The 13,701-nt window shown below is 45.9% G+C and overlaps 1 protein-coding gene across 1 annotated transcript in view; it reads left to right on the top strand.

The window, feature by feature from the left end:
- The window catches only part of LOC126521674 (uncharacterized), a 28,256-nt gene extending 17,393 nt beyond the window's left edge, over nucleotides 1-10,863 (top strand). The window contains exons 3-4 of the mRNA XM_050170401.3: nucleotides 8,790-8,941; nucleotides 10,192-10,863. Coding sequence (XP_050026358.1) covers nucleotides 8,790-8,941; nucleotides 10,192-10,553 — 514 coding nt within the window. The 3' untranslated portion in view covers nucleotides 10,554-10,863. The remainder of the gene's footprint in view (nucleotides 1-8,789; nucleotides 8,942-10,191) is intronic.
- Nucleotides 10,864-13,701: the final 2,838 nt, after the last annotated feature.

Raw genomic sequence — 13,701 nt, 5'->3', positions numbered from 1 at the left:
AGCTTGCTGTAAACTAAGCTCGAAACAATAAGTTATTGATCTGTATGTGCTTTTAGATATTAAAAACACGTTTGAATAATGAATATACACCTGCCGCAACAGTTTGTTTTTATTTTTGAAGTAACAATAGTGTATAAAATATCGACATCAGCGCTCGCGCGTCGTCTGTCTGCAAGATCGCTTTGCAAACACCTGCACGACGATGCCATATATCAAAAACTGTTGCACCATTTCATTTTTTTGGTAGCTTATTGCACAGCCAACTATGTAAGAATTAGGCGTGCAATGTGTAACTGAAAAAAATCTGTGTTGGAAATATTGCCACGTAGTAGTGACGGTAAATGAATAGTGCCGGCTCAATCGCAACGATAGCGGCGAGCAATGTCGGCAATCGTAGAAAATCTCATCTGCGGGTCAAGCGCGTCGGTTTGCATACGGCAGTCGTCGAAAGTTACAGCCTATTCGCTGGTGTCCGCGTGCCTTCCAGAAACTACAACACAATTCGTGTCGCGTATGCAATCAGATTAGCAAGGTTCGTCGACAACAGACAGAACCATCGATAACATTCGCGAAACTTCCGATACGTTCAGGAGCATCCTGCACCGAGCGATAACGTTTAACATTTTTTAGCCGGTGAAATACGGTAACCGGATACAGATAAAGCATCCGTGTCAATATAATTGTGCTTGTTGGTGCATGAGAGAAACGTGAACAAGTGGGTTCTGAGAAAATCAGCAAAACAGAATTGAAACCCCTGTAGCATTCAAAAAAAAAAAAAAAACTAGAATAGCTAAAATGTATGCAATTCGTATCTTGTCTCCCCCCAATTCTTGATTCTGCCAAATCTAGTCCATGGAGCACCTCTATTATTCTAGGTTGTTTTGACGCATCAACACCCCATCCGGAGGCCTTCACATTGAGTGTATTGCTACAAAACATTTTCACAGTGTAAGGGCCATGTTCTATTGTAACTGGTTTCCACATATCAAGTTTGCCTTTCTTTACATTAATCAAATGACATACCGTCAGATAATACAAGCTTGAGAATTAGAGGGTTTTAATAGGAGTCTTTCGTTGCCCTTTGCCAAGTCGTACTATTGAAGCACTTATTCGAATGTATGGGAGCAGCTCATTTGCATAATATAAGAAATATATAAACAGGTTATTTTCACAATTTATACACTTCGTCAACACAAAAAGAAAAATTGCAGTTTATTGTTTTCAGCCTGCTATGATGTTTTGACTGAGAAAGATATATTCAATTTGTTCTGCGAGGCCCGCAATAATTGCTGTGGCATATTATTTTACTGCACAACACTGCATACAGTAGCCAGCCATTATTAAAACTCAGAAGAAATAAATAGCACAATGCATATGATCAGGCACAAAGCATATTATTGCACTTTCTTAATTCATGCCAGAACGACGACCACAGGCGTCCTTCTCCAACAAGGTCAGCATCCATCGTGCCTCCTTACCATCGGGCTTCACACCCTCAGCACGTTCAACCTCAGCTCTGTGGTGTTTAAAGCAACCTCAAGTGCGTCTTACGGTTCCAGGGATAAGAAAGAAGACCGTCCTGCCTACCTTGGCCTTGAAGCAAGCAGCTCTGGATTGTTTGCACACTTTCTACTTTGATCGAGTCCACATATATACGGATGGTTCTTCCACTCAGACCAGCTCCACCAGCGCAGTGGTTATACCATCACGATCACTAAGCATCCAATACAAGATTTCTCACTTGACAACATCGACCGGTTTGGAGCTTGTTGCCCTCCGAGGTGCCATTGATTATATTAATAACCAACCGGCTAATCGGTGGGCAATATTCTGCGATTCAAAGGCGGCCTTATAATGTCTTCTGTCATCTCTCCGTCGCGGGTCATGTGAACAACTCGTGTCGGAGATACGAGAAATGCACCATCACATGATCATGAAAGGACACGACGTCGCGTTTCAGTGGCTGCCTGGTCATTGCGGTATCTCCGGCAACGACCTCGCTGACGAAGCTGCTACGAAAGCCCACGAAGGCGCAACCCTTATTTCTGTACCTTTATCGCAGACTCACAGCCCAACACTTAGGCAAGCTAGCACACTCTTTTGACATTGGAAAAGTGGCACACACCTGGATTCACTCTACATCGATTGCATTCCCTCGATCCCTCTATGCAACTGCGGCTGTTACCAGGTCTTCTGCGAAATGAGGAAACAGTGCTGTGCCGCTTACGTTTGGGCGTCGCATTCACCAGTGCATATGCATTTTTGATTAGAATGGCTGATAGCGCCGAGTGCAATGCCTGCGGTGTCGAGGAAACCATAGAACACCTAATGTGCTACTGCCCATCTTTTGAAGATGAAAGGCAAGACCTCTGCAGAGCTCTCAATCAGCTAGATGGAAAGCCGTTCACCTTGAACAAGATCTTGGGACCATGGCCTCGCATATCGCAGCTACAAAAGGCCACAAAAGCGCTGCTGCGATATTTGAAAGATACCGGATTGAGTCAGCGTCTGTGATCCAGACTGAGTGACCGACTGATATCCCCAGTGGACTTTCTCTTCTTTTAATCTTTCCGTCCCCCTTTCCCTTTCCCCAGTGTAGGGTAGCCAACCGGGCTCAGTCCTGGTTAACCTCCCTACCTTTCATTTATCATTTTCTCTCTCTCTTCTTAATTCATGCCCTTTTTTTAATTGCACGAAAGTTACTACACTAAAATAGTATACTAGTACATACTTAAAAAGCACAATTTTATACTACAATAATAGTCAATCATTCAAATTTTTATTGTAGTGCCCAAGAACAGCTAGAGAGCCTTTGTACTGGTGCACTTAACGAGCACTAACTATGTGAGACAAAATGTAGAGAAAACATGAATGCAGTAGACAAAAAAATGGAAGATAGAGAAACAAATAGGGAAAAAAGGAAACGCAAAAAAGTAAAAGGGAGTTAATCCTACGTGATTATTTACAGATACACAAAACACAGGAAATGAACTCTGAAGTATGTTTTGGAGTCGAGTCTTATTAGCACAATCTTGTAACAAGCCCAGGCAACGAATGTGGAATGATACCTGGTATACTGTTGCGGCACAAACAAATGCATATGATCAAGAAGCTTTAAGGAATGTGTAATGTCATGGACCACCTTATACAGGAACAAAAGGTGCAGGAACAAAGGCTCAACTGTGGTCGCCAGAATGGCAAAAGTGGTGCTTGAAGATAGACATCAATTTATTCTGGATGCGTTCAATGAGGTCAGAATTAGATTTGCTCATTGCACCCCCCTCCTACAGAGGCATACTCTAGTAGTTGGAGGCACACAGCAGAATTTCAGAAACACAACAGGTGAGTGGAAATCATGCAATATACGGCATGCAATTCCAAGAGCGTGAAGGACATCTTGTGTAATTATCTATGTGAAGAGAAGCTTAGCATTTTGTCGAAGTACACACCAAGATCTTTCATTTCATCGACCCTAAGGAGTGGAGCATCACGTAGGGTGTATCAAAATTTCACATGGTGCGTTTTGTGCATATAACTTAATGCCATAGTGTTGGAAGCATTTAAGAGTACTTATTGTTTCTGCACCAGTTTGAGAGTGAAAAAATGTCTTTTTGGAAGTCGATGCAGTAGTGAACACTGTTGACAGTCTGAAAGTCTGAAATGTCGGCACACAAAGTCATGCTGTTCATTTATTAAAATGCTCTTAGCACTAACAGAAAGCGAGGAATCCCATATCTATTCAAACACCTGACGCACTGAAGAGGATAGATATAGGTCGGCAGTAAGTAACTGCACATCTAGCACCTGATTTGTGCATGGGCAATGTTCATGCTACCTTCCGAGTGCTAGAAAAGGTACTAGACTTTAGGGAACTATTGAAGATGCTTGTGAGAACGAGGAACAAGTATGCTTCCATACATCTTAACCCTTTCAGACACCACTTTATCCCGTTGATTGAAAAGTTGCTTTCACCACATCTCTTGCATCCTCAGAATCGTAGAAAGTGTACAGCCGCAGCAAATATTAAGAATTTTCAATAGTTTAGCGAGTTTTGTCAAGTTTACAAAATTTCGACTCCATGCGAAAACTCACTACAGGAACACAAAATATGAAAACATGTACTATTTCGTGTTTTGAAAAGCTTGAAAAGCACTTATCCAGCCACTTGACAATTATGCCTGGTGCACGACATTGTAAAAAACAATGAAAGAAGTGAACCCGCTACATACAACATACTGACACAGAGTAACAACACCCAGCCGTCCACCTTCTCACTCATTTTGTTAAAACATTCTGCACATTATTCAAAATTGCAGCACAGTTCCAATAATAAGTGTTTCAAGATGTATGAAACACATTTTAAATACCATTACTTTCATCAGTGCTTTTGCTATTGATGCACGCTCCTGCTGTGCCCAATTGTGTAGACAGCGTCTCAAAGGGTTAAGCTCTGTGGAGGAAATACCATCAACACCACAAGAAAGGGAAAGTTTAAGGCAAAGTTTAAGGCACTTCATATACTTGGAAACGAGGTTTTCATTGAATGTTAGCATACACTGCGCCAGACTGAGAAGGAAGGTTACTTGAAGCATATTTCACGCCATATAGCAAACAGAAATGTTCTGCAAAGGCATCAGCAGTGTTCGAGACAACACCACTATTTTCATGAAGAAGACGTACATCTTTGGCACTCCTTTTAGACGAGATAGCCCACAAAGCTCCAGAAATATTTTGAATTATGTGTCACGCTGGCTTCAACACAATCAATGTGGTCAAAGTAATGATTCTAATAATAATAATAATAATAATAATAATCTTAGTGGTAACTTGGCACACTAGACTACAAAGAAGGCTGATGCCTGTATGTTAGAGAATCTGATAACCAGCCATCTAAAGCAGGAATTTGCAGGATGCAGAAGACACTTCCTTCCCCTCCACGTGCACACACACTTGCTCAATAACACAGCACAGCACACACGCACACACTCGACAGGTGCACAACACACAGGAGTGCCAATGAAGTCTGGTTCCAAGGAAGGAGAATCCAAATCGCCAGGGGGGTGGAGAGAAAGCTCTGCATGCCAGATATAATCATGAGTTGTGGTGTCGGGCCATACAGGCGTGATGAGGGCTCAGGCTGTGCTGACCACTTGTTCAGACGAAGTGAAAAAAGATTAGTGCTGTTTAGAGAGACGTCAAACACCCTGCAGTATAGACTAGTGCAATGTTGCGTTGGTATTGCAGGGTGTGCTACTTGAGGGGTTTGAGGCAATCCTCGAAGGCTGGCATGAGCTTGTGACAACCGAAAAGACGGGAGTAAAGGGTGCGTATTGTCCGGCACAAAACAAGCTGAAGTTTTGTAGCCTCGCGAGTTTGGTACGGGAACTATACTGATGAGCAGTACTCAAGTCGTGACAGAATGATAGAAGTGTAGAGTGCTCGGAAAACCTTAGGTCATCAGGGAAGGGACACACGGGACACAAACCCAAGAAAGGGCCGGTGCTTACATACAGTGCTGGTGACATATGTGGAAAATTTGAGAGAACAGCTAAATGCTACACCTAGAATGAGAAGGGCCCGAACAGTCTTTATAGAAATGCCTCCAAGGAAGAAGGTTGGACGTGCAGCAGTTTCGTTGTGGCTGATACACATGGCAGCACTTTTTACGGTGCTACTACAAAGCTTGATATTGTAGGCCCAGTCGTTCACCTTTACGGAATGTATTTATTGTAAGCACATATGCTGTTCATCGGCATATTGTTGTTGTGGAAGCGTTAACTTGTTAATCAAACACATTCTGGGCAGATGCATTAGTAACTTGGTTTTGAGTACATCTTTGTCCTGACTACAATTTATAGTATCGCAGCAAGAAACATTTTAGTAGAGGCTGAAGGGATTCCAGCAGTTTAAGCATACTGACTGCACAAAACAATGATGACACCTTTTCACCTTCCCCACAATGCACTCACACCATCTACACTTTCCATAAGCAAAAAGTGAGATAAAAATTCAATTACAGTTTCATTGACTCAGTACTTGCTGCTTCTGAAGCGGGCATCGAAGCAATCATGGTATACGCTGCTACATGCATAGGTCTTGCATGATGCAGGTCCTGCTATACACTGCACACAGGGCACACGTTGCAAACAGATAATTTCTTTTTGCAGTGCTCAACTATAACGACACACTGACTCAAATATGACTGCGTTGCCACGTATGCTTCAGTGCGTCAGTGTTCTTGATTGCTACACGAGCGATTTATCCCCAACTAGCCCAAAAGACGGTCGCACTTGAAAGAAGTGAGTGAAGGAGTACAGTGAACTTGTACTGAACTGGATTCACATGCCGAATAAAAGAGCGCAATGTCATCTGAAACAGGCGGCACGGCTGATTATGTAAGTACTTCCAATAGTTCGGCTACTAGTGTAGTTCGCTTTCGGGAGTTATCTTTACCACTGGAAACAGCGCAGAGCTTGCCCGTTAAACTTGAGTCAACCGACACCACACGAAACACGCCGCGGTTGACCAACCCAACTGCCACACGGTTCATTCACCACATCACAGGTCACACGAAGTCAAGAGTGCCATATTTTAAATCACTGCAGCACCAAACGGACCTGAAAATTCATTTCCTTCGACAGATTTCTCAGGTGAGTTCGTTCACTCGCCAGTTACGAACTCGATGGACGCGCTAGGCCTACGCGTAACGTAAACAACATCGGCGATAGGCGAGTGTTGATTATCCAGACTTCGGAGCTCGTAAACGTGTTTCCATTCGTTTTGAGCACAACAAAATGCACATACAACAAGCACAGACGTTGCGGCAATCGTGATTCGGTTGGCTGTTTTAGCAGACGATCGTACCGAGCCCGGCGGAACCCAGTGGGCAGGTTGGATTAGTCGGCGTCGTTCGCAGTCGCTTCGGATCCACGTCGCACTGCCACAACCTACGGTCGTCGGTCGGTTGATCGTGTCGTTGTCGGCCTACTTTTACAACACTGTCTTTCAGGAACACTGTTGCGCGCGTCGTGCGTCCAAAACACTCGGACGATCGTTGGTGCCGGCGTCTCCGCACGGTCGGCCATTACAGTCCTAGCAGCCAGAGGCTCCGCAGCCTCCGATTGGTTGACGCCTGCGAGGCGTCGCAGCCTCCCATTGGTGCACGCCGGCGCAGCTTCGCCGCGCGCCGGCAAACTTCTAGCATCGGCAGTAGACGTAATCGCTGCGCGACGTTCCGCTTCAGCGAGTTCCCGACCGACGCTTTGACGCATTTGACCCTTCGGCGCGCGCCGAAGCTTTCCAGCGCGTGCCAGTGGTTGGGGCTTAAGACGACGCGCGCGCTGTGGCAAGGCATTACAGCAGCAATGACCGCCTCATTTGCTGGCGGTTGCGCACACTCGCTTCATGCGTGCCTGTGACCGCTTGGTACAGGCTGAGAGTGTTGATTATTAAGGATAAAGATGTTCCTTGCAATGTTCGACATAGCTGTCGTCTTTAACAACGTCTCATTTGTTACAAAATATAGCTTCTTAACATTGCCAGGCCACGGCATATCCCCTTCAGCCACGAATTATGATCGACTGTCGATGCATGTGGGAAACATAGATAATTTTATGCCAAGGTGCTTGACACTCCACTGAAAGCAAATCAAGGTGGTAGACTGACTATTTGTCTATTTTATGATGAGCCATCATAATTTCAGGGTAACTAAATATTTTAATATTGTAAAGTTGGTCATGCTACGTTTCTCCATAAAAATGATTGAATGACCGGTTCGAATTACATCCACATGTTATTTATTGGCTGCAAGTATTTCAAGAAAGAAAAATATATTTCCAAGTTGCTACCGACATGCCCCACGTCAAACGTCACGTAAACACGGTAGTGCCTTTACCAAAGCGGTACTCTGTAACGATACGTGTCACCCAGAAGTAAAATGTAATTTAGCAGAATATTCAATTTATCATAAGCCTAATGTTTGCACTGTATTCCTTGCTACCGCTGCACATGAAAGGTTTTTAGCTGGGCTTGTTGGTGCACATTGACTTTTGGGTGAACTGCGCCATGAACGGACAAGGAAGGAAACGAACACGAACGCAGTAATAATAATCGCCACGTAATCGAAATTTGTTGCGGCGGTCTTGTGATACCAGACACCAATAACGCGCATACACAAACTATGGTCGTGCTGCCGAAAGCTGAGTTTATTTAGTATGGGTGTGCGAATGGCAGTTCTTGTGGCTGAATTTGAATTGATGCTCCATAGCTTAACTACTCGGTCGATGGTCATCCAATAAAGCTATAAAAACAAGAGAACATTTTCCGTTAGTACTTCTTTAAGAAGCCATTCTGCTGAAACCACTATAGCAACTATGTGCATGAAGCGCGTGCTTGGCTTACACACGCACGCATAGTGGCATAAAGCACTGGGCCACTGGCAATAATACAGCACGGACCCGCCGAGATGGATCAGTGCCTGTAGCGTTCTGCTGCTCAGAGCGAGCTCAGACGTTCGACTCTTGCCCATAGTGGCCGCATTTCTTTTATGACAGAATGCAAGAACGCGCATAGGGGTGCGCGTTCTCAAAGAGCCCCGAGTAGCCCTTTGAATACCCCACACCTCCCGTGTGCACTACATATAGCGTCTCTCTTGTTACCTTTTGAGACGTGAAATCCCATATAGGCCAGTGAGTAATACAGAATGATTTCAGAGTCCTCGCGTACCGTGCCACACATATTTCTCGCCCCTCAACCTGATCGCATATATCTCGCGCGCCTCTTGCTTGCAGCGGCTTCGGAGAGCTGCTGGAGTGCTACGCCTTCCACTACCTCAACTGCGCCGACTTGGCCGGGGTGCGGCGCGAATACTTCGAGCGGCTCATCAAGGCCATGGTCTCCTCTTTCCAGCTGCTCTGCGCCACCGACCGAACCGTGCTACAGAGTGAGCGTGCACGCGTCTCGCGCGGTTGCACCTTATATGGGCGCGTGGTTTCACTGGGTGTTCCTTGACTTGTTCGTCCTCATTCCTTCTTGGATTTCAGATTAACCCTGAAGTCAGTATACAACGCCTACAGGAACATTAATCAGCAAATCCTACAAGGTCTACTCCTACATTCGTGTATTCTTGCAATTTTTTTATTTATTTATTTATTTTAGTAAAACGTAAACTGTCAGCTATGTAAAAGAGAACACGCGAGCGCGCGACATAAGGTGTATCTTTGCTCCGCACCAACGATGACGCCTGCGTCTTCATGTGCGCTGTATCATTTGACGCTGCGGCCAAAATTGAAATTAAGCGACCAGAGCGACGGTGCTGTTCTTTGCCTGCAGCTGCCCGCAACCAGTGCAGGCAGGCCTTGATCGCAATGATGAAGTGCAGTGTTTTGTATTGTTGGTTCATGCTTTGGGTTGCATCCTAGGAGAGAAATCAAACCTTCTCTTCAAAGTCTTACATCACGACATTCGCGGCACGTTACAAGCACAAGGTAGCAGCATCAGTTGTCTTTGACTCGGGAGTGGTGTATACTCCAGCGATATATAGGTTTTAGGACACCGACGCCGTTAGAATAAAATTCCGCCGAATAAAATGTTCGAAAAGAACATTGGCGCAAGGAAGGTGCCAAAAGATGAGAAAAGTGCACTGGTCATTCAACTTGCTTTTAGTCTGGCCGCAGTGCATCGTTAACGGCGCCATATCTGCCACGCACTCGCGTGTTCCTCTTCAGTGACACTCGTGATAGTACACATAGTTGATACAGTGTCGGAATAAATTTGTGAGCGCAGCGTGTACTGGCACGTGATTCGCAGCAATTTGCAAACAGACAAGCAAATAAGACAGATGAAAAACAAAGCTATATGTCTAGCTGTTCAGATGACAGTGTCTATTGAGTACAGCTAATAAGCGTCTGTGCTGATGTGTTCAAACGTGCATAAGTCTTGCAACACCATAAGATTTGGGCAGAAAGCGCAGTTAGTTTTTATTATACCACAAACCCTGACCAAGCGAATTTCAGTAGGACCATTTATTGCTGCGGTATCGAGCGCAAGCTTTACTTGAAAGCTTTGCAGCGTACCATGATGAGCTCCGACGGATAGAACGCTAGAAGTGCTTTGCACTTTGAACAAAGAGGCGAGTGTTTTCTCCGCAAGCTTGGTTCACAGCAGTGAACGCGTGACACACTGTCTGCGCAGACCTCTTCTACGACGGCCACTGCATCGGCTCCGTATCCGACGGGGCGGGCGACTGCCGGACGGCCAACTTCGACCTGGCGACGGCGTGGAAGCGCATCTTCCGCTTCCTGGCCACGCAGCGGGACTGCAGTGACCTGGTGCGCCACACGCGCTGCCTGGTGCGAGCGCTGAGCTCGTCCGCCTGCCGACCCGAGGCCACCGCCGCCTACAACACGACGGCCATCGACTTCCTCTTCGTCTTCTGCCAGCAGGACTTCTCGACCAGGAGCACCGCCTCGTCGGTCAGCCTTTGCTCTCCATCGGCTAGGAACGCCGTTGCAGTGATAGTCGGCATTCTCACCGTGTACAGACTTTGGCGCTAGAACTGTGGCCCACTCAAGACCTGCGCACCTTCGCGGGACTCGGCGGTGTTGTTGTGCGCCGTGCTTGTATTCTTTCATTCTGGTTTTGTTTCTGCGTTTTACGTGGCATAGAAAAAAAGCAAGGTTAGGTCATTCATCCACGCACAAAGACCGCCAGCGTCCTGTGGCGTTCGCAAATCATTTGTTGTTGAGATATGCGCAAGAAATTGTCTCTTCACGAAATGATCGCCTCTTGTTAACAATACTTGAAGCTAGGGGACTCCTAATAAATGAACTTCAGAGTACAAAACAATACACATATGGAAATGATTGTGTGCTGGGCGAGTTTCTACTGAATTCTTTAGAAGCGCGAAAAAAATAATACGACAGTTAAGGCGTACATAGCGCTGTGTCCATCTTCCTTCCGGCCGCATGAAGTTGTGTTCTTATTTATTGCTCTTATTACCTCAAGGACACATATATGTGGTAGGGTCGATTGATTGATGGTTTTCATGGCGCAAGGGTCAGTTCTGGCGAAAGAGCGCCAAACACATGGTGCAATGAGCTAACAAATGTACATGAATTCAAAGATGTAGCTTGTATATATATATATAGATATATATATATATATATATATATATATATATATATATATATATATATATATATATACGTGTGTGTTTGTGTGCGTGTGTGTGTGCGTGTGCGTGTGCGTGTGCGTGTGCGTGTGTGTGTGTGTGTGTGTGTGTGTGTGTGTGTGTGTGTGTGTCAGCGAACGCTAAAAGTTTTGACGGTTGCCTGTGGCAGATAGCTTAATTCTAGTTTATGAGGCGGTTTACTCGATGTGGGGGCGGACACTACTTGCACAAAAAATTGAAATGCAAAATGACTAATTAGCCAGAATTCACTAATTAACTTTTAGGTAGTTATCTTATGACCCATATTGCAATTTACAAATTCAAGCAGGGGGCTTCGCAAGAAGCATCAACTTGCAATGAATTCTCAGGACGGCACCAGTTTCGAGATATAAATGCCCGAACTTTGCGGAGAAATGCATTGGCGTTCCAGTTACTTGTGTGCTTCAGTGCATCAAACGACGTTATGGTAACAAATTAATTGGAACGCCTATGCATTTCTCCGCAAAGTTGGGGAATCCATATCTCGAAACTAGTGTCATCTTGAAAATTCGTTTCAAGTGGATCCGCCTTGCGAACAATTAAAACAAGGTCTGACTTTCCATCCAACACTGAAAGCATCACTTGCTTTGTATGGCCGGAACTATGCCTCGCTGGTTTGCCTCCTGGACCCTCCACGCCGCCATCCTGTCATTTTGTTTGTTCGCGCTCTGCTCTATTGCGAACCTTTTCGCGTCGGAGAAAATGTGGCAGTGGCGTGCCGCAGCAAAGCGCCGCGCGAGCTTTCGCCAACTTTGCAGCCGCACCTCTGGCACTTCCTCTGTCAGCGCGCGAAACGTTTCCACCTGCAGCAGCTCTTTATGCCCGAGAGCCCATTGTGGCCTGTTCCTCTAACGGATGTCTCAGCAATTTTCAGGCCTCCCCTGTTTGGCTCATGCTTCGCTGTGCTTTGCGTCAGGTGCGTTCTCGAGCCCGTTTCACGTTTGTCTCATTGACGACAGTTCGAGGCCGCTCACTCATTTTTTGGTCACTCGTCGTCCCGCGTTCAAGGAATCGATTTATTGTATAACGCACTGTCGACCTCGGCACGCGAAGTCTTTCCGAGATCACAAAATACGGGACGCCGCAGCTGACAAAATTCAAAATTGCTGCGCAATACGTTGTCACCAATTTTAAGTCGCGAAATGCTGAAGCCGACATCCACCACCTGCTGTGGCTTTGCCCTGCACTGAAACCGACCAGGCTCCGGCACCTCACAGCTGCGGGACTCTCGCCGCATAATCCGAGCGATTACACTGCTTCGACACAGGGACCGCATTATCGATCCCTCTTGGACTTCATTAGGTCATCAAATCTTTTTTTTTTCATTCATTTAATCATCCTTATTCACCCCCATCCCATACATACCCCTGTATGCCCTGAGGCATTTACCCTCGCACTAAAAAAAAAAGCCGCGACAGAAAAAGTTGCCTGATAAAGAAAGCTACTTTTTAAAAAAGTCTGAAGCTGGCGTTGTAAATTTTCATGTACACACACACACACACACGCACACACACACACACACACACATATATATATATATATATATAGTCATATCATAAGAAGCCAACAAACACTGACACCAAGGACAACATAGGGGAAATTACTTGTGTTTAATAAATGAAATAAAGAAACGATGAATTATTGGAAATTAAAGTGGATGAAAAAACAACTTGCCGCAGGTGGGAACCGAACCCACAACCTTCGCATTTCGCCCGCGATGCTGCTGTGGTATATATATATATATATATATATAATATACTGACACAATGATGTGGGGCTCCCGCACCGCGGTACGGCGCGCGTAAAGGCCGGCGCCATGAAAGACGACGAAGCGCGTAAGCTGCACGCTCTTCTTCTGGGCCGCCATTAAAACGAAGTGTCTATTTTGTAAGACTCCGCCTTCAAACTACGTTACATTTTTTCTGGTGGTGGTGCGGCGTACATGCTACCACTCCCAGACCAAACGCCGCCTACAAGCCCGGTACGAAGTCCGGTCGAGCTGACTCCTGTTCACGTACGGAGAAGCCGTCGACTTCAAGGACTGCCACCTGAGCACGAGCCTCTACCCAGTCTAGTCGGAAGGATGAGTACATCAGTTCCGTCTTCTTCCTCAATGGCATCGACCGAGGTCGTCCTTAACCAGCCACGAATCCCCACATCCTTCTATGGGGACACCTTCGAGGATGTTGAGGACTGGCTCGATCACGTTGAGCGTGTCGCAGAATTCAACGGCTGGACTCCAGAGCGCAAGCTACGGAACGCCTACTTTGCCCTCGAGGTCTATGCGCGGACATGGTTTGAGAACCGTGAGGCGGCCCTATCGACATGGGACGAATTCCGACGCCAGCTAATCAGCGCAGACGCCAGCCTCGATCGCAAGAAGCGAGCTGAATCTGCAATTCAGGCGAGAGTACAGCCGCCGAACGAAAGCGTCGCAATGTTTGTCGAAGATATGTGCCGACTTTTCCGACGCGCGGATCCATCCATGCCGG

The sequence above is a fragment of the Dermacentor andersoni genome, chromosome 6, assembly GCF_023375885.2.
Source record: "Dermacentor andersoni chromosome 6, qqDerAnde1_hic_scaffold, whole genome shotgun sequence".
Classification (NCBI taxonomy): Eukaryota; Metazoa; Arthropoda; class Arachnida; order Ixodida; family Ixodidae; genus Dermacentor; species Dermacentor andersoni.
The sequence above is the reverse complement of the archived record's forward strand: the minus strand, read 5'-3'. Positions and strand labels throughout refer to the sequence as shown.